Genomic DNA, 27,044 nt, shown 5'->3' with positions numbered 1-27,044 from the left:
GAGACTCGGACACAGCTCGGCTATATCCGTCCGCGGTCACGTGATTTCCGATGGGGTAAAAAAACAAAACACGGGCTAGCAAAAGGGCTGTAATGAAACTGAACAGAAAAGCCCAACTACCGCCTAAATTAACATGTTTAGCACACAAATGAGTCAGTGAATCATCAACAACAACACGGGGAACTAATGTTTGCTAGTCAACCAGACTTTTTTACACCATGAATTTAAGAGGACTCTTTCAGGACTTCAATCCCAGGTAACTTTAGCACTTTAGCTAACTGTGGAGCTAACGTTAGCTAGCATTGCTTGGCTGAAAAGATGGCGAAGATGTGTGTTTTATACGTGTTAAACTGTATAAACATATGTATGCTATATGAACAGATTGATATGTTTGTTATAAAGTAAGTGTAAATACAGTAGCTAAAGCGAAAAAAACAAATCGGGCTAAACAAGGCCAAGCTAACATTCTAGCTAAGCTAAAGCTGGGGTTTTCTAGGCAAAGCTATCTTCACTTCGTATTGAATTGAAGCATAATTGCATTATTTTAATTACTCGCATGTGTTTTTAGCATCCATTCTCAGTTAATAGAGTAGCACATGCAGTTCTGGTATCACATTAAGCTTCACAGGCCCTCAAGAGCAACGGATCTACACTAACACAATACAAAAACACAGGGTAATACTTCACAATAAATAAAGTATTGATAAGGGGTTGCTCAGAAACTAGCCACAAGTTGTAATAATAATACAAAATACGCGAAATATTAATCGTACCAATACCAATGCAGTCCAATTTAATATGTTTAATAAATAGTTTCAGTGAATTAAGTCAGATTTTCTCAATATTTGGTAGACTTTTGTGTTGTGAAACATGTTCTTTTCCATCTCATTTTAATTTCCATAATGCAAAATACTTTCCTTTTTATGTTATTTGCATTCAGGCTATCAACAGTCTCCTTTATTGATCCTTTATCTATTTAAGCTTCTCTACCTTCCTGAATTTATGTTCAACCCACCCAAACTTTCCACACACCCTTTCTTTCTAGGTTGTATTGCATCCAAAAAAAAAAAAAACGTAATTAATGTTACAAAAGTGTTCTTTCGATGCCTGTAAGCGGTGAAAACTCCAAACCTCTCAAGGGTACAAATAGGCTTTTACTTTGTACATTAGTGTCCTTATCACAGTGTTTTCTTCTGCCCTGTGCTGCAGTAAGTTCCTGATCTACTCGTGTCTACTGCTGTTCTCCGTGCTGCTCTCCCTGAGGCTGGATGGAGTCATCCAGTGGAGCTACTGGGCCGTGTTCACCCCCATCTGGCTGTGGAAGCTGCTGGTCATCATCGGGGCCTCTGTGGGCACCGGGGTCTGGGCACACAACCCCCAGTACAGGTAGGCACTCTCTCAGACATCATCATTGTGGGATTAGTTGTCAGCAGTGAGGTATTAATGAGGCAACTGTGGTTCAATCCCATTAAGGCTACACATGCTGCTAAAAAACCATCACAAGAAATGATTTAGTTACTCAAGCAGAACAATCGCCATCTAGTTATTTTCCATGTCAACACCAGTAGGTAGGAAGGTAGTTGTTAAAGTGACCTAAATGCTAACAGAATCAGAATGTACACATTGGATGAATTTGCCTTGGTGTATATGGTGCATGCATAAACAGTTGATGAAAACAAATTGTAAGGAAAAACACCCAAAAATGAAAACCTATTATACATACACATACACGGCATGTAGAAAGTTATTTACATGAAATATACATATACCAAATAAACAATGTACAGTATACTATTACAAAATACTCGGAATAATAAAATATGTGCAGAAAAAACAAGACTTTTCCACTGAATCCCGTTCATAATGAATTATTACTATTTATATATGACTATGTTAGATTTGTGTGACAATGGTACGATTTGCAGCTGTTAGAGTAGGCTCTGCTTGTATTAATATAATACCTATATATAGCCACTGTCATGCTAGTGCTAGTAATGCTAATAGTCAGGAAAAATCATCCGTCGCCACAACCTCCAGTATCACTGCTACGCTGATGACATCCAACTCTACATCTCCACAAAAACCATCACTGCCACAACTCACTCCACACTCACCAACTGTCGCTCAGAAATTAAATCCTGGATGCAAACAAACTACCTTCAACTGAACAGCGACAAATCTGATATCATCATAATCGGACCCCCATCCCGCACCAACACCACTCAGAACTTCAACCTCACCCTTGACAATACCACTCTAACCCCCTCTCCTCACATTCGCAACCTTGGAGTAATCTTTGACAGCCAGCTCAAATTTGACAAACACACAAACCACATCACCAGGACTGCCTTCTTCCATCTGAAAAACATCGCCCGCCTCCGCCCCTCACTCACCTTCCCGGCTGCTGAAACCCTCATCCACGCATTTGTCACTTCAAGACTGGACTACTGCAACAGCATCCTGTATGGTTCATCATCCAAAATCCTAAATAAACTACAATACATCCAGAACTGCGCTGCCCGCCTCCTCACCCACACCCGCTCCAGAGACCACATCACCCCCGTCCTTCAAAACCTGCACTGGCTCCCTGTTCGTCAACGAATACACTTCAAAATCCTTCTGCTAACACACAAAGCTCTCAATAACCAGGCTCCCCCCTACCTCTCCTGATCCACCACTACACCCCTTCCCGCAGCTTTCGCTCATCAGAAGCGAACCTCCTCTCTATCCCCAAGAAAACCAAGCTCCGAACCTGGGGGGATAGAGCCTTCTCCATCGCTGCCCCCACCCTCTGGAACTCCCTCCCACAACACATCAGAGACTGCACTGACCCCTTCACTTTCAAAACACTGACCAAAACACACCTCTTCACACTGGCTTTTAATCTGTGAATTATGCTGTATTGCTGTTTTAATAACTTTTAAATTCTATTTTATCATGTTTTATCACCACTGTAAAGCATCTTTGAGCACCTGGAAAAGCGCTTTGAAATGCAATGTATTATTATTATTATTATTATTATATACAGAATACACAGCTGGATGTATGATATGAATCTGTATGTACAGACAATATTGTGGATTCAGCCCAAAAAGCAACTTACTGGTGTTCATTTCTTGTGTTAGCAAGCAAACACATAACATGTCCCCTAACTGTAATGCAACATATTGAAAAGACAGTGTCTGTAATCCCACATAATAAGTCTTATGACGTTGATTATATACTTATAATATCTTCTTTATATATTAAGCTTTATTGTATGGGAAGTGTCTGTTTGGTTAGCTTTCTAAATCATGAAAGTATGCAGCATTACATTTCATTTTAGGAATCATTAGTGTCAGTATGAACTGGTACTTTTAAGGTAAGGTACGTTTATACAGAGGCAATTCAAAGTGCTTTACATCATCATGAACACTTAATAAGAAGACAACCGAAAGGAACACAATAACAGATTCATAAAAACCATGCATAAAAGAGATACAGAAGAGTTTCAAAACAACATTGTCTCATTTAGTTATTATATGTGTCTTGTAAACTAGTTATTGTAGGCCTTACAGTGGTGATTTTGACGCTTCTCACACCACCAAAAAGCCCCAAATGTCTTCCGTATCTTTGTTTAATTTGAACCCTATCATCTCCTCCCTCAGGGCTGAAGGGGAGACATGTGTGGAGTTCAAAGCCATGCTGATCGCGGTGGGTCTGCATGTCCTGCTGCTGATGTTCGAGGTGTTGGTGTGCGACCGCGTGGCCAGAGGAGACTACTTCTGGCTCCTCGTCTTCATGCCACTCTTCTTCGTTTCGCCCGTCTCCGTGGCAGCCTGCGTTTGGGGCTTCAGACACGACCGCTCCCTCGAGGTGACGAGGACAAAATGAATAAAAACGAGATTTTATTGTACATGTAACTGGGGCTGCATTTCAAGATTCAAGGATTCAAGGCTTTTATTGTCATTTGTACATAGCTACATGCGTTATAGATGTTCGCCTAGGGTGCCAGATCTGGTAGAACATTTTTTTTTACCGTTGGTGCTAATCCTAATTTTGTAACAATATTCATAATTAAGTAAATGTAACACCCTTTTCACCCCGGTTACACTTTTCCTTTGCCCTGTACGATGGGCGCTGTAAGTAGGGATGGGTATCGTTAAGGTTTTAACGGTACTACTACTTTTAGTAGAGCTGAGCTCCGTGGAGGTGTGATTTCCTTGTTTAGCGATACACAGCCAAACACAGACAAACTCATCCTGAGCACACACAAAGTCACAGCCGAAGTAAAAACAATAAGTGTGGCTTGATATTGAGTAAGAAAAAGGTTGATAAACGCTGTGAGAATGGGTCTGCAGAGAGAATGGGTCTGCAGAGAGAATGTCGCCGCGATCCCAACTGTCTGTTATCAGCCTTCAGCCAGGGAGGAGAAATTAGCAGAGCTGCATGCACTGAGTGTGTGAGGAAGTCCGTGGATTGGTCAATTTGGACCAATCAGCGGGGGCTTAACGTAACGGCTCCGCGGACGTAACGTAACGGCTCCACGGATTGGTCCATTTGGTTCCGGATACGATTGACATCATGCGTACCCGGAAGAATCAAATGGACAGTGACGTATCTCCAACGAGGCGTTTTGGGGAGGTATTTTCTGTGTTAGAGTTTTACTCGCTACAGGGTGTACTTTGAGGGTTTTGACTCTGCACACCGTTTACATGCAGAAAAACCTTCATAACACAAGGGGACGGGTAATAACCGGAAAAGCATGACATGGGACCTTTAAGACAAATTGCTCGTGTTACCGCCCTTACATGCTAAACTCTTATTGCACTTTAGGCAACGAGCATCGAGACGGGTAAACCACACCTCGGAGCGTGTTCTCTCCGCCATCTCCTCCGTGTGTGTGTGTTGCTGCATGTAGCAGCCGCGTGTGTGTAAACTGCCCCGCCCCCTCGCAAGCAGGCGGGAGAGAGATCGAAAATACAAAAAATAATCATGGAAGCATTTTGCAGTCTTATTGCATATTAGAAAAGGAGTTGACGAAACTAAAACTGCAATATAATGTTTGTGTAGCAATAATACACATGCCATATTTTTTACATGTCTCCAGTACCGATAAAAAGACCGATAACGTCGTAGCTTAACGGTACCACGGTCTTTAATAATTCAGCCCCGGGGCCCGTTTAATTCTGGGGCTCGGTACCCATCCCTAGCTGTAAGTGATGAAAGTGGGGGATGTTGGCTTATCTGGCACCCGCAGCTCACAACTAAAGTGCGAGTGAGCGTGGGAGAGTTTAGAGTTGTACCCATAGACTGTATATATAAATGGACGTAGGGTCCTTGACGTCACCCATAGGATTCTGCAGAGTTGCCGTGAAGCCCTTAGTAGGCGGAGTCGGCCACTAACGGCTCGACAGTGACGTCAGAGTTCAACTCCCGCCTGTTCCAGCCTGCTCCAAATAAGGGCAAAGAGGCGGAGCCGAGGCGGGACCTGCTGCCACCGAGCTGGAAGTTCCAGAGCTAGCTGAAGCTACCAAGCTAAGCTAACATGCTCCCCATCTGCACGCTGCCGTCGCATTTTACGTTTCTAAGGTAAGCGGACATGAAACTATTCAGCAAAACTATAAATAATAATCTAAGTTATTGAGCTTTTAGCATAATACTTCAGAATCTTAAAACCCCTTAACGTTTGTATGCAATTGTGCTAAATTCAACACTGGAATCAAGCAAATATTAATATGTTTGCATGACATTAGTTATTTGTATTTTGATATCACTTAACTATACGTTTAATACATTTAAGTCAAGCTAAGGTACATGTGATGGTAGCTAGTTAGCGCTCTTACCTGTGAGGCCTCCTCCAAACAGCATAATAACCAGACTGTATCATTAAAACTAAGTACCAGTTCTAGATCCTTGACTTTAGACAAACAATTCAAAAGACAACATGTATTTAAAGACCAATCTTTATTTGAATGTGCCTCTTAACCTGAGATATTAGTTATACAGTAATAGTATTGACAATCTAACAAAACTGAGCAACTCAACAGTCAACTTTATGTTTCTTATTGTCTAAAGCATTTATTATTTTCATTTTCCCAATCTCATATTCAGTGTGGACGGATTGAGACAGCATGGTGTCCAGAGGGCTGCAGAGACTTCAGGGAGAAACCTCCGTGTGATGGACGTCCTGTCTGTTGGTTTGGAGAGGACTGAGGGTCTTCCCTCTGCGAGGAGGACTGAGGGTCTTTCCTCTGCGAGGAGGACCAGGCCTGATGGAGGAGCCCATGCTGGGCAAAGCTGATACCAACTGCACAGGCCTAGTCGGTCACTTTATTTGACTAAATGTGTTTAATACATTTAATAGGTTTACACCTTCTGTCCATATGTGCTTTTTATTTAAAACATTTGATTAACTTTTGGTTCACATTTCAATAAATTGTATTTGTATTTGCTCTCCTTTTGTCCATTATTCTTACTGAAAATGTTAGATTACACATTCACATCTGACTGAAGATTGGCCCCATTTATTTGTGACGTTGCAAACTCTGCGGTACAAGGCACAAGTGATGTGAAGCTCATAAAGTGAGGCAAATAGAAATAATCAGCTGATGGAGTGTAGATGTGGAAATAGGTGCATTCGATCAGCTGACTGTTTTTACAATAAAAGTAGTTTCTTAGTGAATGTCCTGTACTGGTCTTAAAATCTCATAACCTCAGCTTTTAATGTTCCTCTTGGATTCTTGACCCTCAGAGAAGGAGAAAATGTCGTGTCTTTCAGGCATGTCCTTTCCTAACAAAAATGACAGGAAACATAAAACATATTATTGCAGAACAAGTGTGTTATTTATGAAAGCGGTGTGTTGGTGTGTTTAGGGGCTGTAGATATAATTATTTTGTAATTGTAATCTTTTTTTTTATTTCAACAGTGAGCTACAAAGACAATCAGATTATGAATGAACAGTATGAAGTTCATCAACATTGAAATATATGTTATTATCAAAATAATATTTAACTGTTACAAAACGTAGTGCAACTGTAGAAGCTTGCTCTGTTGTCTCACTGAAAGAATCACTTTTACCACGTTTTTTACAGACAATATTGAGAGATAAATAGTAGCAGTTCTCACTATGTGTTAAATATCTTTGCCTTCAATACATTAAATTAGAAAGCTGACAAAGTCATATTGCTAAATATCTAAATGTAACTTTTTGCATGGAAAAAACCCTCAACTTAACTGATGTGTAGGTGATCTAGTATTTAGTATTGTTTAATGGAATGTATATCAGTGTATTCAAGTCAATACTTCATTCATTTAAACCAATATCTTTCTTGATTCTTTGTACAGTATGAAAAAAAGAGTCTTTGTACCTGTGCTGAAGTTCACTGCTGTGAGGAGTCCAGTTCTGTCTCTCACTCTCTGGTCCAGCCTGTCTGCATCACCTGGACACCTTAAACAAACAGATATATATGTAAAGTACCATGTGTACAAACAATATAACTGATTCTCTTCAGTTGAACATGTTGGATCGTGTATTGTCCGAGTCAGGGTCCTTTTTATTTTACTGTAACTTTGGAAATTGTGTTACCAATGCTTACTGTTTATTTGATACCCATTTGGTAATGCAATTAATAAAAACAACAAGGTTTGGGTTCGTTCTTCAGATGACTGTGACGTTAACGTGTAAGCTCAATAATGCTCCAGCTCAACCAACCATATTGTAATATCTAAGTAATCATCTTGAAATATGACATTAATAATTGTAATATACACACATCTTATTGTGAGGTTGATTTCACATACACTACTTCGACATTAGCTTGTCTACATACTTGAGCATAGCCAATTTAAATTAACCTTAGCGATGCATACAGTTCCTACCTACATAATAAAATATCTCTAAGTTACAAGGATGTAACCTTATTTTATCAACCTCAAACAGAAGCCGTTTGTTCAACAGTATTATCCCACTTAACACTTGTCTATTTCGCTTTAACCTTTATATATACAGTCTATGATTTTAACTTGGAGGCTACGATTAGCATCGTTAGCACCGATGTAGCTACCACTCGCTACACGCTAACCCTTAACATTCATTACGTAGCTGATTCAAATCATTAACACATAAATAAAGCACTCGAATTTCACTTACCGCAAAACCGCATTCATGCACCGTCCGTTTTAACCGCAGAGCGAGTCACAATAGTCCGATATATAAGCATGAAGAACAAACAACCACGGCCGGCTTCAAGTTGTGTTCCCTGGATGAGCTGAGCAGGCAGAGTCCCTGTAGCTTCACGGAGCAGCTAGCAGAGAGACAAGAAGCTAGCAGCAGCAGTCACTTGACAGAGCCGTCACTCAATGTGACCACGCCCTAATTTATGCAAAAACGTTAAGACCTAATATAAATAAAAGGGTCGTGTTAGAAAACAATTCACTCACAGATCCATAATCATGAAGGTGGAATCTAACTATATCGATAATACAAATGTATGGAGCCAGGGGTAGAAACATGTTTTTTTCTGCTGTAAAATTGGGCATTTTAACATGGGGGTCTATGGAAATTGCTCCTTTCTGCAGCCATCGCCTATCGGCCAATATATGAACTGCAGTGTGTGGCACTTCCGTATTGGCGTCCCGGCTATTCCCCAGAGCCCCTTGGTTGTACCCCATAGATTTAGTAGTAATTGTGTGCTCAAAGTGCACGAGATTGAAGCATTTTACTTTAAAATGTTCAAAAAATTCTTCATGGACCCCACTAGAGGATGTGACGTCCACCCCTCATTCTATTGCGTATTCCTTGGATGCTCTATTGATCTTTATATTTTCTATTGTACGATTCTCTGGCTGGGGTGCCAGCTCAAATCTCGCCTAGGGCTGCAAATTGTCTAGAGCCGGCCCTGTAGGTATGACAATGAACATCTTAGGTCACAGGCTCCTCCAACAGCGCAACACAATAAAACAGATAATAGTGCAAGTAAATACAAATAAAATAGAATATAGTAGACATTGTGCAGAATAGTCTATATTACTAACTAACTAACTAGTTGGAATATTGAGTTCCCTGGATTTGAACACCGCCTGTCTATTATTGTGCCGATAAAGATATATCAACAACTGGAGTTATACATAAATACATATGTTTTGATTAGATATGTTTAAGTGTGTTCTTATTTGTGCAAGTTGGGAGGTTCATTTTCAACAGTAAGCAGCTTATTAGATAGGTAGATAGGTAGGTGGATAGATAGATAGATAGATAGGTAGGTGGATAGATAGATGGATAGATAGGTAGATAGGTAGGTGGATAGATAGATAGATAGATAGATAGATAGGTAGATAGGTAGGTGGATATATAGGTAGATAGGTAGGTGGATATATAGGTAGATAGGTAGGTGGATAGATAGATAGGTAGATAGATAGATAGGTAGATAGGTAGGTGGATATATAGGTAGATAGGTAGGTGGATAGATAGATAGATAGATAGATAGATAGATAGGTAGATAGGTAGGTGGATAGATAGATAGATAGATAGATAGATAGGTGGATATATAGGTAGGTGGATATATAGGTAGATAGGTAGGTGGATAGATAGATAGATAGATAGATAGATAGATAGATAGGTAGATGGATAGAACAAATATAACGCAGGATATTATTGTGCAAGAAGTTGATTATTCAATATTAAAATGAATATAAATAATCAATTTCTTGCACAATAATATCCTGCGTTATATTTGTTGACTTAAACTCCCACTGTACATTTTACATTTATATTCATTTTAATATTGAATAGTTAAGATAAACAACAACCCTTTACTTTCTCCATGCAAAACAACATTTGACAGTTGAATGTCTGCTTCCTCGCTCACCTGCCGCCAAATACTGCAGAAAATACCAAATCAAGATGCTTCTTTTGTAACAATGACAGTGTTGAGTGCTATTATATTGATGTGTGTCTCCTCTTCCTCTCCTCAGCTGGAAGTGTTGTGTTCAGTGAATATTCTCCAGTTCATCTTCATCGCTCTGAGGCTGGACCTGATCATCACCTGGCCCTGGCTGGTGAGATATCACACAAACACACACTTCAATTACACAAGTGTTCATTGGGCTTCACAGTGAGAGGTGCAATCTGCAGAGGAAGTAGAATGTAATCAAGAACATTTACTATAATACAATATTGAGGTACTTGTGCTTTACCGGTACTTTTAGGGATCTTGTTTTTGCTTCTTAATAATCCTCTTTATTGTGTGTGTGTGTGTGTGTGTGTGTGTGTGTATGTGTGTGTGTGTGTGTGTGTGTGTGTGTATGTGTGTGTATGTGTGTGTGCTTCAGGTGGTGTGTGTCCCGCTGTGGATCCTGATGTCCTTCCTCTGTCTCGTCGTCCTTTATTACATCATCTGGTCTGTCCTCTTCCTCCGCTCCATCGACATCATCGCCGAGCAACGCCGGACTCACATCACCATGGCGATCAGCTGGATGACCATCGTCGTCCCTCTGCTCACCTTCGAGGTGAGTCGGCACCTTTTTTAAAGTTTGTCTCATTAGGTTGTCAAAATAACACAATAGAGAACATTTATAATTTCCCCTCAATTAAGTACTTCTTCTTTAAATTGTAATTTATTTAATATTTTCACTTAATTTGTATTTATTTTTAATGTAACTGTTTTCAGCCTAAAGAAGTAAATCTGAGTTCTAGTGCCTGCCTCACTAAATTAGAAATATTGGATTATAATTTAATAGAAAAGTTGGATATATAGTAAATTGCTTTCATAATTAAATGTATGTGGCTGTTGGTTCGATCCCAGCCCCCTGAGCGTGTGTGTGTGTGTGTGTGTGTGTGTGTGTGTGTGTGTCTTAGCTACCCTAGAGCAAGAGTGTGTATGGGTGAATGACTCGTAGTATGTGAAGAGCTCTGAGTGGTCTAAAGATTGGATAAAGCCCTATATAAGTACAGTCCATTTAGCCTGCCCCCTGCTGGCCTAAAATATGTACAGGCCTTATATATATATGCATCAAAAATGGTTCATATTGTCTGATAGCTGAGTTTCTTCCCGTTAAGTGGGTATGACACATTCATAGTTTGTTAAATGTTAAGAAGCCCTGAGACACAGTTTCGTGAAGAAAAAAAAGCCCCCGTAACCTTAACAGGTTACATTGCAAACAAGATGGCCTGGAAATGATGAAAGCATTATGGTTTGATCAAATGGAAAATGTGGTGGGGAAGCATCTCAAATGTTATTTTAGGGGCATTGCATGAGAACAGTAGTAAACTGTAAATATAACCCAATTTATAAGACGCAGCTTATATCATAATACGAACCGGCTTTAATTATTTAGATGCATAACTGAAATAACTAGGTGATTAAAATACTGTGTGTAACACCTCTCTATTTTATACACACTGTTGGAGATAACTGTTCAAACTGGAGCCACAGACCACGAGGAGAAAAGAGTTGTAATGTCTTTGCGTTTGTGTTTAATACGTGTTATCTGTCTGTTCAGATCCTTCTGGTGCACAAGCTGGACGACCACAACAGCCTGAGCTACGTGTGTGTGTTCGTGCCTCTGTGGCTCTCGCTGCTCACACTCATGGCCACCACCTTTGGTCAGAAGGGAGGAAACCACTGTGAGTGTTTACAGAATGAACACATCCTTTACTCAAGTAGAAGTACAGATACTCGTGTTTAAAAATACTCTGGTAAAAGTAGAAGTACTGACTAAACTTCTTCACTATCCTCAATCAATCAATAGGATACGGCTGTAATAGGCCTAAGGCCTTTTAGTCGCTCATAAATAAATGAGTAGATCACTGATTCTTTATTTACTATGGATGCTGGCAACAGTCACATAGTCCAAATCCTAATCCTGTTCCATGTTCAACATGTAAGAAGTAGAAAGTACAGGTATTTGTGTTCAACATGTGAGAAGTAGAAAGTACAGGTATTTGAGTTCAACATGTAAGAAGTAGAAAGTACAGGTATTTGTGTTCAACATGTGAGAAGTAGAAAGTACAGGTATTTGAGTTCAACATGTAAGAAGTAGAAAGTACAGGTATTTGTGTTCAACATGTGAGAAGTAGAAAGTACAGGTATTTGTGTTCAACATGTGAGAAGTAGAAAGTACAGGTATTTGTGTTCAACATGTAAGAAGTAGAAAGTACAGGTATTTGAGTTCAACATGTAAGAAGTAGAAAGTACAGGTATTTGGGTTCAACATGTGAGAAGTAGAAAGTACAGGTATTTGAGTTCAACATGTAAGAAGTAGAAAGTACAGGTATTTGAGTTCAACATGTAAGAAGTAGAAAGTACAGGTATTTGGGTTCAACATGTAAGAAGTAGAAAGTACAGGTATTTGAGTTCAACATGTGAGAAGTAGAAAGTACAGGTATTTGAGTTCAACATGTGAGAAGTAGAAAGTACAGGTATTTGGGTTCAACATGTGAGAAGTAGAAAGTACAGGTATTTGGGTTCAACATGTGAGAAGTAGAAGTACAGGTATTTGAGTTCAACATGTAAGAAGTAGAAAGTACAGGTATTTGTGTTCAACATGTGAGAAGTAGAAAGTACAGGTATTTGGGTTCAACATGTGAGAAGTAGAAAGTACAGGTATTTGAGTTCAACATGTAAGAAGTAGAAAGTACAGGTATTTGTGTTCAACATGTGAGAAGTAGAAAGTACAGGTATTTGGGTTCAACATGTGAGAAGTAGAAAGTACAGGTATTTGAGTTCAACATGTAAGAAGTAGAAAGTACAGGTATTTGAGTTCAACATGTGAGAAGTAGAAAGTACAGGTATTTGGGTTCAACATGTGAGAAGTAGAAAGTACAGGTATTTGAGTTCACATGTAAGAAGTAGAAAGTACAGGTATTTGTGTTCAACATGTAAGAAGTAGAAAGTACAGGTATTTGAGTTCAACATGTAAGAAGTAGAAAGTACAGGTATTTGTGTTCAACATGTAAGAAGTAGAAAGTACAGGTATTTGTGTTCAACATGTAAGAAGTAGAAAGTACAGGTATTTGTGTTCAACATGTAAGAAGTAGAAAGTACAGGTATTTGTGTTCAACATGTAAGAAGTAGAAAGTACAGGTATTTGAGTTCAACATGTAAGAAGTAGAAAGTACAGGTATTTGAGTTCAACATGTAAGAAGTAGAAAGTACAGGTATTTGAGTTCAACATGTAAGAAGTAGAAAGTACAGGTATTTGAGTTCAACATGTAAGAAGTAGAAAGTACAGGTATTTGGGTTCAACATGTGAGAAGTAGAAAGTACAGGTATTTGAGTTCAACATGTAAGAAGTAGAAAGTACAGGTATTTGAGTTCAACATGTAAGAAGTAGAAAGTACAGGTATTTGTGTTCAACATGTAAGAAGTAGAAAGTACAGGTATTTGTGTTCAACATGTAAGAAGTAGAAAGTACAGGTATTTGAGTTCAACATGTAAGAAGGAAGAAAGTACAGGTATTTGTGTTCAACATGTAAGAAGTAGAAAGTACAGGTATTTGAGTTCAACATGTAAGAAGTAGAAAGTACAGGTATTTGTGTTCAACATGTAAGAAGTAGAAAGTACAGGTATTTGGGTTCAACATGTGAGAAGTAGAAAGTACAGGTATTTGGGTTCAACATGTAAGAAGTAGAAAGTACAGGTATTTGAGTTCAACATGTAAGAAGTAGAAAGTACAGGTATTTGAGTTCAACATGTGAGAAGTAGAAAGTACAGGTATTTGAGTTCAACATGTAAGAAGTAGAAAGTACAGGTATTTGAGTTCAACATGTAAGAAGTAGAAAGTACAGGTATTTGAGTTCAACATGAGAGAAGTAGAAAGTACAGGTATTTGTGTTCAACATGTAAGAAGTAGAAAGTACAGGTATTTGGGTTCAACATGTAAGAAGTAGAAAGTACAGGTATTTGAGTTCAACATGTAAGAAGTAGAAAGTACAGGTATTTGTGTTCAACATGTAAGAAGTAGAAAGTACAGGTATTTGTGTTCAACATGTAAGAAGTAGAAAGTACAGGTATTTGAGTTCAACATGTAAGAAGTAGAAAGTACAGGTATTTGTGTTCAACATGTAAGAAGTAGAAAGTACAGGTATTTGGGTTCAACATGTAAGAAGTAGAAAGTACAGGTATTTGTGTTCAACATGTGAGAAGTAGAAAGTACAGGTATTTGTGTTCAACATGTAAGAAGTAGAAAGTACAGGTATTTGAGTTCAACATGTAAGAAGTAGAAAGTACAGGTATTTGTGTTCAACATGTGAGAAGTAGAAAGTACAGGTATTTGAGTTCAACATGTAAGAAGTAGAAAGTACAGGTATTTGTGTTCAACATGTGAGAAGTAGAAAGTACAGGTATTTGAGTTCAACATGTAAGAAGTAGAAAGTACAGGTATTTGTGTTCAACATGTGAGAAGTAGAAAGTACAGGTATTTGTGTTCAACATGTGAGAAGTAGAAAGTACAGGTATTTGTGTTCAACATGTAAGAAGTAGAAAGTACAGGTATTTGAGTTCAACATGTAAGAAGTAGAAAGTACAGGTATTTGGGTTCAACATGTGAGAAGTAGAAAGTACAGGTATTTGAGTTCAACATGTAAGAAGTAGAAAGTACAGGTATTTGTGTTCAACATGTAAGAAGTAGAAAGTACAGGTATTTGAGTTCAACATGTAAGAAGTAGAAAGTACAGGTATTTGGGTTCAACATGTAAGAAGTAGAAAGTACAGGTATTTGAGTTCAACATGTGAGAAGTAGAAAGTACAGGTATTTGAGTTCAACATGTGAGAAGTAGAAAGTACAGGTATTTGGGTTCAACATGTGAGAAGTAGAAAGTACAGGTATTTGGGTTCAACATGTGAGAAGTTGAAAGTACAGGTATTTGAGTTCAACATGTAAGAAGTAGAAAGTACAGGTATTTGGGTTCAACATGTGAGAAGTAGAAAGTACAGGTATTTGAGTTCAACATGTAAGAAGTAGAAAGTACAGGTATTTGTGTTCAACATGTGAGAAGTAGAAAGTACAGGTATTTGGGTTCAACATGTGAGAAGTAGAAAGTACAGGTATTTGAGTTCAACATGTAAGAAGTAGAAAGTACAGGTATTTGAGTTCAACATGTAAGAAGTAGAAAGTACAGGTATTTGAGTTCAACATGTAAGAAGTAGAAAGTACAGGTATTTGGGTTCAACATGTAAGAAGTAGAAAGTACAGGTATTTGAGTTCAACATGTGAGAAGTAGAAAGTACAGGTATTTGAGTTCAACATGTGAGAAGTAGAAAGTACAGGTATTTGGGTTCAACATGTAAGAAGTAGAAAGTACAGGTATTTGTGTTCAACATGTAAGAAGTAGAAAGTACAGGTATTTGTGTTCAACATGTAAGAAGTAGAAAGTACAGGTATTTGAGTTCAACATGTAAGAAGTAGAAAGTACAGGTATTTGAGTTCAACATGTAAGAAGTAGAAAGTACAGGTATTTGAGTTCAACATGTAAGAAGTAGAAAGTACAGGTATTTGAGTTCAACATGTAAGAAGTAGAAAGTACAGGTATTTGGGTTCAACATGTGAGAAGTAGAAAGTACAGGTATTTGAGTTCAACATGTAAGAAGTAGAAAGTACAGGTATTTGAGTTCAACATGTAAGAAGTAGAAAGTACAGGTATTTGTGTTCAACATGTAAGAAGTAGAAAGTACAGGTATTTGTGTTCAACATGTAAGAAGTAGAAAGTACAGGTATTTGAGTTCAACATGTAAGAAGTAGAAAGTACAGGTATTTGTGTTCAACATGTAAGAAGTAGAAAGTACAGGTATTTGAGTTCAACATGTAAGAAGTAGAAAGTACAGGTATTTGTGTTCAACATGTAAGAAGTAGAAAGTACAGGTATTTGGGTTCAACATGTGAGAAGTAGAAAGTACAGGTATTTGGGTTCAACATGTAAGAAGTAGAAAGTACAGGTATTTGAGTTCAACATGTAAGAAGTAGAAAGTACAGGTATTTGAGTTCAACATGTGAGAAGTAGAAAGTACAGGTATTTGAGTTCAACATGTAAGAAGTAGAAAGTACAGGTATTTGAGTTCAACATGTAAGAAGTAGAAAGTACAGGTATTTGAGTTCAACATGAGAGAAGTAGAAAGTACAGGTATTTGTGTTCAACATGTAAGAAGTAGAAAGTACAGGTATTTGGGTTCAACATGTAAGAAGTAGAAAGTACAGGTATTTGAGTTCAACATGTAAGAAGTAGAAAGTACAGGTATTTGTGTTCAACATGTAAGAAGTAGAAAGTACAGGTATTTGTGTTCAACATGTAAGAAGTAGAAAGTACAGGTATTTGAGTTCAACATGTAAGAAGTAGAAAGTACAGGTATTTGTGTTCAACATGTAAGAAGTAGAAAGTACAGGTATTTGGGTTCAACATGTAAGAAGTAGAAAGTACAGGTATTTGTGTTCAACATGTGAGAAGTAGAAAGTACAGGTATTTGTGTTCAACATGTAAGAAGTAGAAAGTACAGGTATTTGAGTTCAACATGTAAGAAGTAGAAAGTACAGGTATTTGGGTTCAACATGTGAGAAGTAGAAAGTACAGGTATTTGAGTTCAACATGTAAGAAGTAGAAAGTACAGGTATTTGTGTTCAACATGTAAGAAGTAGAAAGTACAGGTATTTGTGTTCAACATGTAAGAAGTAGAAAGTACAGGTATTTGTGTTCAACATGTAAGAAGTAGAAAGTACAGGTATTTGTGTTCAACATGTAAGAAGTAGAAAGTACAGGTATTTGAGTTCAACATGTAAGAAGTAGAAAGTACAGGTATTTGGGTTCAACATGTGAGAAGTAGAAAGTACAGGTATTTGAGTTCAACATGTAAGAAGTAGAAAGTACAGGTATTTGTGTTCAACATGTAAGAAGTAGAAAGTACAGGTATTTGAGTTTAACATGTAAGAAGTCAAAGTAAAAAGTCGTCAGAAAATTAAGTAGTGGAGTAAAGTACTGATACCAGAAACATGTACTTAAGTACAGTAACGAAGTATTTGTACTCCTCTGAATATATATATATAATTATTTCCCCTCTGTTAACTCTTCCTGTCGTGATGTTTCCCACAGGGTGGTTCGGCATCCGTAAGGACTTCTGCCACTTCCTGTTGGAGCTCCTCCCCTTCCTGCGTGAGTACGGCAACGTGTCCTACGACCTGCAGCGCAGCGAGGACCCCGAGGCGGCGGAGGACCTGCCCGTCCCCGAGCCGCCGCCCAAAATAGCCCCCATGTTCCACAAAAAGACGGGCGTGGTGATCACTCAGAGCCCCGGGAAGTACTTCGTCCCGCCGCCTAAACTCTGCATCGACATGCCCGACTAAACTCATTTAAACGAAGACTTCTGGGACTCATGGAGCTAGGACATTTACCTGAAGATGCTCCTTTACCTAAACTCTTTTCCAGAGCAACACATCGGAGCCTAAATGGGGGAAATGTGGATCCAGAATCTTCTTATATTTTGACGTTAAGACCACCCTGCTTAAATCTGTGGAGGATATGGACCCTAAAGGAAGTCTTCAGATTCTCTGGGATTTAAACTTTTACTCATGAGACACGACGGATCGACGTGGATTAGTTTATTTGACTTTTTTAGTTAGCGAATCAAAAGCAAAGACGGCGCTTGTCTTGCTTCATGATGGGGACCTTTGGAGAGCTTGAATTGGGGGTCTCTTTTTACCAGAAAAAAGAGGGAAGTGGAGGTAAAAAAATATGTTTTCCAGGTCTGTTTTAGTTCAATACTCCACACACACGTATACAAATTAAGAATTATTCGTCTTTAAATCATTCTGTGTGAGTATTGTCTTAAAACACACCTGAAAAAACCTCCTTTTAGATGAGAATGATAGAAATGGCACTTTGTTAATCAACATGAGTCCTGTCTGAACCGACATTTCTTTTGTATTCCTGTTTATTTTAATGTTGTAAATAACCAACGATGTCACGTTAGGGACCCAGGGTTGAAGACTAGAAAAAAATTGCGAACAATCACCCCCCTTTTATTCTTATTCAACTTGTAAGAGTCAACAGAATAAATAAATACCTTAAAATAAGCCTTTTTTTTAGGTTTTCTTATGTGGATGATTTACCGTGCTTTAGCAGCTTTCACAGTATTATTATTATTATAGCAGACTGTAGAGGATTAAAAAAGCTTTGCATTGCCCCTTTAGGTGCACCATTTCAAATCCTACACATATCAGCTTTCCCTGGCTCACACAAGAACAACTAAATACATTTGCATCCAAATCTTCTTACTAGTACATATAACACCTGTATGTGTTTGCACATTGCCAGTAATTCCTCAATTTAACTTTTTTGGATTTCCTTCCACAACCTGACTGCTGTGTGTACATTTTTTTTTATATGACGTCCTTTAATTTCTTCCATTGAACTGGTCTGATTTCCTCATCACACTTTCCTTTAATGCCACAGAATCCTGGGTTTTTCTTCTTGTATTAGCTGCGGGACTCCCAGAAGTCTCAGCTGTTTTGTCTATATATTTATTTTAGAATAAACTACGAAAGAATGACATCATTATGTTACATCAGTTTATGTGTTTATTCAGTTTCATTCCACCACTTAAAGGTGGGGTAGGTAATTTTGGAGGAACCAGCTCGAATGCGCTAGAATTTGAAAATACACAGCCGGAAAAAATCTGCCACTTCCTCTCAGAGCCCCTCCTCCAACACACACGAACGCGCACATGACCAATGAGGGCACGAGATAAGTTTGTGCCCAGATGGAAGGCTGACAGGCAGGTAGGCCATCCAGTTACTTTAGCCGGCTCAGATGATTGGTCGTGCTTTTCACAGTACTACGGCTTCCACAGATGATATTTATTTATGGAATTTTTATCAAAGCACTTAAGATATTCATTGCTATCGGGATGTTAAGAGCATTCCATGGAATATAACAAAAAGTGTATCTCGAGCCGGTTTCTCAAACTTACCTACCCCACCTTTAAGTTATGCAATTAGGTTCATTTACTGAAGGAGGAAGGAGGAGGTTAATCCCTCACAGGGAAATTACTTTCTCACACATTCAAAAATACCTGCTGTAATTGAATGGATTATTTCCATTTTATGTATCTTTGTACTTGTTACTCAACTACATCCAATTGACCAATCAGAATCGAGTATTAAACTAAGCCATGTAATAATCCAAAAATAACGTCACCATAAGATCACAATTGGGATATTATCTATAGCAGCGGTTCCCAACCTGTGGGTTACCCCTAGTGGTCCGTGAATGATTGCAAGTGGGCCACCAAATCATTTCTTTTTTTGTAATGGCTAAAGACACAAACCTGGACATACCAATAACATATAGGAGATGACATTCCCATCTCAGACAACAACTAAACAAAAACAAGAAATAAAGATGGGTAGGATCACTTCAACATTTCTCAAAAAAAAATAGGTTGACAACCAAATGCCACCAAAAACACAACATGGCATAGGTATTATTCCTTTAATCCCACTCTTCGTTAGAGCTCATTATTTCCCATTTCATGGCCTGTTGTGCCACCCTTAGATTTTTTGTGGCAATGTTTTCCAAAATAAATTTTATTTTTAATCTACTCTTCAAACACCTTAAATTAAGATTACTGCTAAAATTGACTTTTAAAAATATGTATTTTAGCCAGAAGAATAGTTGTATTTATTAACTGTGTGCGTCTTGTGTCTTCATCTAAAAGCCCAAATAAAATATTATTATGATTTGTGTTGAAACATTTTCAAGATCTTTTTTTTTAATTTAACCTCTTTTCCTTTCTCTTTCTTGATCCTCCTTAGCAACGGTCATTACAGTCCTTGACAACTGTCTGTTCTACTGGATTTACAACGTGTCACATGTTCTGAATCGATCAATCAGAACTTTATTTAGCCTCCGTATTGTATTGTTTATGGTCTGAGGCCATGGTTCTCAGCAGGAAACCGATGGACTGTCCACTCCAAGTAGGGAATGAGTCCTTACCCCAAGTGAAGGAGTTCAAGTATCTCGGGGTCTTGTTCTCGAGTGAGGGAACAATGGAGCGTGAGATGGGCCGGAGAATCGGAGCAGCGGGAGCGGTACTGCAGTCGCTTTACCGCACCGTTGTGACGAAAAGGGAGCTGCAGCCAGAAGGCAAAGCTCTCTGTCTACCGGGCCATTTTCGTTCCTACCCTCACCTATGGTCATGAAGGATGGGTCATGACCGAAAGAACGAGATCGCGGATACAAGCGGCCGAGATGGGTTTTCTCCGCAGGGTGGCTGGTGTCTCCCTTAGGGATAAGGTGAGAAGTTCGGTCATCAGGGAGGGACTCGGAGTTGAGCCGCTCCTCCTTCGCGTCGAAAGGAGCCAGTTGAGGTGGTTCGGGCACCTAGTTAGGATGCCACCTGGGCTCTCCCTAGGGAGGTGTTCCAGGCACGTCCAGCTGGGAAGAGACCAAGGGGTAGACCTAGGACCAGGTGGAGGGATTATATCTCTTCGCTGGCCTGGGAGCGCCTTGGGATCCCCCAGTCAGAGCTGGTTGATGTCGCCAGGGAAAAGAAAGTTTGGGGCTCTCTGCTGGAACTGCTACCCCCGCGACCCGACCACGGATAAGCGGGAGAAGATGGTTGAATGTGGGACGCACATTTTTTTTTAATTCTTATGTGGGCCCTGAGTCGATAAAGGTTGGGAACCGCTGGTCTATAGAGTATGCCAAAACAAATTCATAATATATGACTTAATCATTTAAAAAACTGCTTTAAAAAAAGATTGTTCAAAACAAATTTCTTTACAGGAGAAACAAATAAATACATTCATAAATAAAAAACTTAGAACCTACATAAATAAATTATAAAAATGTTAAAAAAAGCCATGATAATTAATAAACTAATACATTGAAAATAGCTTAATATTCATATTTATTGTAATTATTAATTTAATTATTTATTAAAGGGCCCATGTCATGGCCATTTCTACTGATCATAATTCCATTGTTGAGGTCTACTAGAATAGATTTAAATTGTGCTCCGCCCATGTCTAACACAGTGCTTTTTTCGGCTTTGAGCGGAACATCAACAATGATATGTTATAGGAGCAAATAATTCAGGGAAGAAAGGCTACTACTAAGTATTTACATCCAACTTTATTTTTAGAAACGTACAAAATGAATGTGTAAATATACATATATACGCTGTATATTTTTGATGTTTTGATTTTGATATACTTTATTAATCCCCGTGGGGAAATTGTTTCTCTGCATTTGACCCATCCTAGTGTTAGGAGCAGTGTGCGGCCATTTTGAACGGCGCCCGGGGGGTATATCATCCATTCCTCTCCTTATAGGCAGGGGTGCACACAACCTTTTTGCCCTGGTTCTCAAAGGAGCACCTGGAGATGTTGCTTGGTGCGCATCCTTAAAATGAAATAAACCGGACCTTTTGAGGGGTACTTGACTTTATAAACGGGGGGGGGGGAGTTGCGCTAGTGAGCACGCTCATGGACTGTTCACCGGAGCCTCGCAGCAGGGTTACTGTGCGGAGTGCATAAAGCAGACCCTTCACACGATGGCGAGGGGGTAGAGCGAGGGATCGACAGATGCCGTCTTGCTCGCGGACGGATTAAAAAAATCAAACCTAAACGGCTTACGAATTATACTTTGGCGGCCGTTAATATACCTGGGTGGCCCGCCCAGGTAAAGTCTATGTGTGGGAAACCCTGCTATCTTACCCGTTCATATGCAACTCGCAAATATCTCTCTCTCTCTCAATGTTGGTGCGCAAATGCGCCTTTTTTCAAATGATCCGGTGCTCCTTTTTTCGCGGCGGGTGCGCATGCGCACCAGTTATGTGCAGCCCTGCTTATAGGCGTTTTCGGCATCTTGCCTATCGCAGCTTTGGAAGCTGGTGCTGGGGCTTTTAGGACGAGGCATCAGAGTGGTCATCCCGTCATGTGTTGTCCGCCGGATACGCCAGGAATTTCCTGATCTGGCTGGACGAAATTAAATGCAAATCACAAAATATTAGAGAAACTTAGTTGTTTTAGGTTCGTTAGCTTGCCAGCTAGATTAATATGCTGATCTACGTTTGCTAGTTGTTCAGTGTTATATGCCAACCTACTATGAACAACAGCTCGTGGTTCATATTAGGCTAGCAAGAACATGTTACAATTGCAATCTTAAACGGGTAGTCTGCTACGTTCGGTCATTCATTGTAGCTGGCATAAAAACAATGTTTTCCTTGGCAAACTCATGTCTAGCTCTTGGTAGCCTTATTTTTTTTTAGCTCGGTAGCATACACGCTGGGAACACCAACTATAATGTAATTAAGTTTTGCAACTGACCGTACGGTAAATCACCCGGAGTATACTGTCTAAGACTCTAAGTGTATTTTGTGTGTGAATGCAGATATTCTCCTGCTATGAGATACATGTAAGGCCATCTGCTGACATTGGAGTTGATATATGGAAACGCTAGCAACTTAGTTAGCCCAGTTAGCACTGTGGCAATGGCTTAGCAGCCCGAAAAACGTTTACCCATTTAAACAGTCGTGGTAGATTGCCATACCTTGTTTGTTTTAAACATCATAAATACACAAACAACAATGAATACTTACAGGTTGTGTACCCAAATCTCCCGCTGGTCCAAACAAAGTAGGACCAGCATCGTTCTTCAGTACCCCCTACTCTGTACATATCCGGCATGAATCGCTGAAAGGTTTGTGAAGCTTTGTTTCGTGAAATGCTGGCAGAGGGTGTGGCCTCTGGGTATTCACGCGTCACAGTACCCAGGAAGTAAACAATGGAAAATGAGAAATCTCCAACGAGGCATTTTGGGCAGAGTTGGGTGTAACGCGTTACTGTAATAATATTACTTTTGTCGGTAACGGAGTAGTGTAACGCGCTACTTTTATAATTCAGTAATCACACTACAGTTACTAACATTGCCCCGACACGTGTTACTTCGTTACTTACTAAAATCAGCCATAATCACACTGACAGACAAGAGGGGTTTCCGCCGCAGGTTTATATGTACGTAATCTGCGTGTACACATCTCCACTTGCAGTGCTGCATAAACATGGCTGAGTCAGCGATAACTCTCGAGGGGTGGAGGTATGCCCATTATTTTGAGTTCGTCCGAAGAATAGACAGGAATGTGACGGTGAGGTGCAAATTGTGTCCAGGCCAGAAGCTGTTATCCACTGCTGTAAACACCACGTGGTCAAACCTCAACAAACACCTGCAAAGAACACATGCTAAGGTGAAGCTAATGCACACGCTATTTGTTGTTTGTTTATATCACGTAGTCTGTTCTTCTTCTCTGTCTTCCGGTTGTTGCCTGTTTTGAATGACGAATACACACTACCGCCGCCTGCTGGTAAGGAGAGTTATTGCCACTCACGCATGCGCAGTTCGTACGTGCTCGGCGAGTAAAGTAACGAGTAAAGTAACGAGTTACTTTATGTAGAGAGTAACGAAGTAGTGTAATATATTACTTTTAAAAAAAGTAATATGTAATATATTACATTTTTTTAGTAACGACCCCATCTCTGGTTTTGGGGCAGCATATACTGTGTGCTACAGGGTGTACTTTGAGGGTTTTTGACTCTGCAGACCGTTTACATGCATAAAAACCTTCATAACACACAAGGGGACGGGTAATAACCGGAAAAGCATGACATGGGCCCTTTAATATGCCAGGCTTATGCTTCCCACTCCAGTCCAGCAGGTGGCGGCAAAGCAAAGCGGCTCTCTACCTGATAAAAGAAGACAAAGAAGAAACATTTCTTCCTCGGCTCTTTGTAATCCGGTATTATCTACCTGCTGTCGGGAGCAAGTGGAAGCAAGACAGGAGAAATGGAGGTAAATAAACATTCTGAGGAGTTTATCAAACATCAGAACAGAGAGGCACCGAGCAGGAAGTCTGGAAATGTGATTTGTTTTTGCAGAATGATCTGTTTTGCAGCCTGTCAGTTAGCATGTCTGCACACCTGTCCCAAGAATCAAAGTCCATCCCATAATAACAGCTGAAGGAAACGCTACAAAGCAAACAGTTTATAGTCTGTTGCTGCAGATACAAGTTTACTGTGCAGCTTGTGTTGATTTAAGTGTTTGATACTTTGACTTTTGACTTTATAATTATATAATAAAGTAAAATAATTGTATTTTAAATAAAGCCCAGACACCCTGTAAACCAGTGGCTTAAATAACCTTTAACAGTTAAAGAATAAAAAGAAGGATCAATGACCTTAAAGCCAAATGATGAAACTCTTAGAGTGAAAGTACACCATTTACCTCTCAATTTTTGTGGAGTATAAGTGCAACGTAGTATAAACTGGAAATACTCAAGTAAAGTAGAAGTACCTCAAAATTGTACTTCCAACATCTGGATCACAGGAAAACACTCTGTATTGAGTATGACGTGCACAGCTGTCAGTTAGCTTGTGCCTGTTTCTGATTGGTCAGATGTTGCTAACCCCGCCCCTTTCCTGTATCCGAGCTTTTGAATGCAGGACTTTGACTGTAACAGAGTTCCTACACTCTGGTACTTCTACTTTTACTCAAGTACGAGACCTGAGTACTTCTACTTTTACTCAAGTACAACATCTGAGTACTTCTACTTGTACTCAAGTACAAGACCTGAGTGCTTCTACTTTTACTGAAGTCCAAGATCTGAGTACTTCTACTTTTATTCAAGTACAACATCTGAGTACTTCTACGTGTACTCAAGTACAAGATCTGAGTGCTTCTACTTTTACTGAAGTCCAAGATCTGAGTACTTCTACTTTTATTCAAGTACAACATCTGAGTACTTCTACTTTTACTCAAAGATCTGAGTACTTCTACTTTTTACTCAAGTACAATATCTGAGTACTTCTACTTTTACTCAAAGATCTGAGTACTTCTACTTTTTACTCAAGTACAAGATCTGAGTATTTCTCCCACCTCTGCTTATATATTTAAGGTAAAACTAGGCCGATTAATAAGATGTGAAGTGCTTTGTAACTTTGACCCGCTTGACTGAATACACAAAAAACAATTAAGAAAGTTGAACCAACAAACTAACTGTATCACTATCACATGATGAGGATGATGGTGATAAAGAATGCATCTAGTTCCGCTGTTCATTAAAAAAACAGCGCATTAAACAAACCATCATGCTCTTACTTTGAAAACCATAAGGAAATGTCGTCATCAGCAGGCCATCACATGGTTTCCGAAAATAACCGAGTGACACGAGTAGATTTTAGCCGAGACCGGCGGAAAGTTTGTCTCAAAACTCCGTGTGTGTAAATTAAAAAGACGATCCACAAGCAGAGATTTGAGATCCACAAGCGCATTTTTGGTCGACAAATACAAAATGGATTCACAAATGCCTGATTGAAAGTTGTAAATGTTAAAGAGATATTCAAAGATCTTTTTTTTATTTGTAAAAATATTTAGCGTATTTGCAGATCCGTTTTACATTTGCAAATGTATCTGTGAGTTTGCAAATCTTTTAAATGCATTTGTGGATGGTGTTTTACATTTACAAATCACATATTTACACACAAATTATGTTTATGTTTACACAAATAATTATGAGACATAGCTAAAACTGAGCCGAAAATGCGGCGCACCTATTTGCTTATTTGGCGCAATTAGTGTAGCACGGTTTCGCCGCTGCGAGGCTCCACTAGCCCCCCCCCCCCGTGTCCTGTTTTTGTGTGAAAGCACAAAAACGTACTTTTATAAGTAACGCTTTTTTATTATATTATTGTGACAGTTTTATTGAATCTATATTGGGTTCCTGTTTTATGAGCAGTATAGCCAATACAAAAATAAAACAGCATCTGTGATGCTAGGATTTATGTTTTTACAGCACTAACGAAAACTTGAACTTACAATATATAACTCAGATAGACAAGCCCTGCAACAAAAGGACAGCAAAACATTTCCTCTGTTATTGTCAGTCTTGTTCAAACGGCTGAAGGAGCTGATCTTAAAGGGGACCTATCATGCAAAATGCACTTTGTGATGTCTTTCATACATAAATATGTGTCCCCGGTGCGTCGGGGAACTCTCGCAGCGTCAGAAAATAAAGCCCTCTCTATTTTCCTCCGTACCCAAATCTTTTAAAAACAGGGGTACAACGAGCGGATACAGATTTGCTGCCGATCTGACGTCAAATCGGCAGCGGACCCACAGAAAATTGCTATAAGAAACAATGCCTGACGTGTTTTGGACGTAATCTCGTCTTTGTTTACATTAGCATCGCTAACACTCAGAGCTAACCTGTACTGGAGAGTGTTTAAAAAGCAGGAAATAAAAAAAGGAACTCACCTTGTGATAAACCTGCAAGAGAAAAAGCATTGAGATCCATACTGTTTCAGAAATAATCTTTGATGTGGTTTAGAACAGGATGGATTTTTATCACAGCAGAATTTAACTTTATCTCCGGTAGAATTCTGATCAGGCATTAGCCCCGCCTCCTCTTTTTTTTCATCAAGCTAAGCACCCAAAATCCGCGTTTCTAACAGGGCTGCAAAAGAGGGGTTTGAGCAGTATGTGGCATGGCTACAATGTGTGATCTGTTTGGCATTTTAAGCAAAAAACTTCACAGACATGTTTTGTATAGCTATGGCCCTACAATATATTTTTCCAATATAGCATAATGGGTCCACTTTAAGTAAAATTATATTTGCTTTTTTCAAATTAAATGGCACTTTACAAGCAGTATACAGATCTGTGTTGACCACATTCAATCTTTTTTTATATCACTTTCAAAGTGAATGTGTGGTCTATTTCTGGAGAGGACAATGGGCAAAACAATCCACATTGCATAATTTATCTTACGTTTCTATTGCACATTCTTACTTTAACTTCTTATATTTATATATTTAATTATATTTAATTTGATATTTTGGTTTACATTCCTACTTTCATGGCTCACGTTTATATCCATTTTTATTTTATCTTTTTATTGGGCATTTTACTTTAACTTCCTATGCTTCTTGTTTTTTTTTTTATCTTCTATTTTATGTCATTATCATAAGGCGCAACTGTCACAAAACCCAATTTCCCCCCGTGATAAATAATTCTGATTTAATA

General features: G+C 39.0%; 2 protein-coding genes across 2 annotated transcripts in view; both read left to right on the top strand.

Annotated features, from left to right (window-relative positions):
- The first annotated feature begins 43 nt into the window (after positions 1 to 43).
- On the top strand, positions 44 to 18,529 carry tmem185 (transmembrane protein 185). The gene is made up of 7 exons (XM_034216118.1): positions 44 to 256; positions 1,210 to 1,386; positions 3,648 to 3,855; positions 9,956 to 10,039; positions 10,313 to 10,489; positions 11,483 to 11,606; positions 17,061 to 18,529. The coding sequence occupies exons 1-7, from the start codon at positions 219 to 221 to the stop codon at positions 17,309 to 17,311; spliced, it is 1,059 nt and encodes a 352-aa protein (XP_034072009.1). The 5' UTR covers positions 44 to 218; the 3' UTR covers positions 17,312 to 18,529.
- Positions 18,530 to 23,739: 5,210 nt separating this feature from the next.
- Positions 23,740 to 27,044, top strand: part of tkfc (triokinase/FMN cyclase) — a 16,482-nt gene continuing 13,177 nt past the window's right edge. Inside the window, 1 exon segment of the mRNA XM_034216111.1 lies at positions 23,740 to 23,816. Within this exon segment, the coding sequence (XP_034072002.1) occupies positions 23,811 to 23,816 (6 nt within the window). The 5' untranslated portion in view covers positions 23,740 to 23,810.

The sequence above is a fragment of the Gymnodraco acuticeps genome, unplaced genomic scaffold (assembly GCF_902827175.1).
Source record: "Gymnodraco acuticeps unplaced genomic scaffold, fGymAcu1.1, whole genome shotgun sequence".
NCBI lineage: Eukaryota > Metazoa > Chordata > Actinopteri > Perciformes > Bathydraconidae > Gymnodraco > Gymnodraco acuticeps.
This window is presented reverse-complemented; position numbering and strand designations above follow the sequence as displayed.

Excerpts from the sequence above, each read along its gene's own strand:
- tmem185 (XM_034216118.1), top strand. The coding sequence starts at position 219 with ATGAATTTAAGAGGACTCTTTCAGGACTTCAATCCCAG. Across the intron at positions 1,387-3,647 it reads GCACACAACCCCCAGTACAG|GGCTGAAGGGGAGACATGTG; the intron begins GTAGGCACTCTC and ends CTCCTCCCTCAG. Across the intron at positions 3,856-9,955 it reads GACACGACCGCTCCCTCGAG|CTGGAAGTGTTGTGTTCAGT; the intron begins GTGACGAGGACA and ends TCCTCTCCTCAG.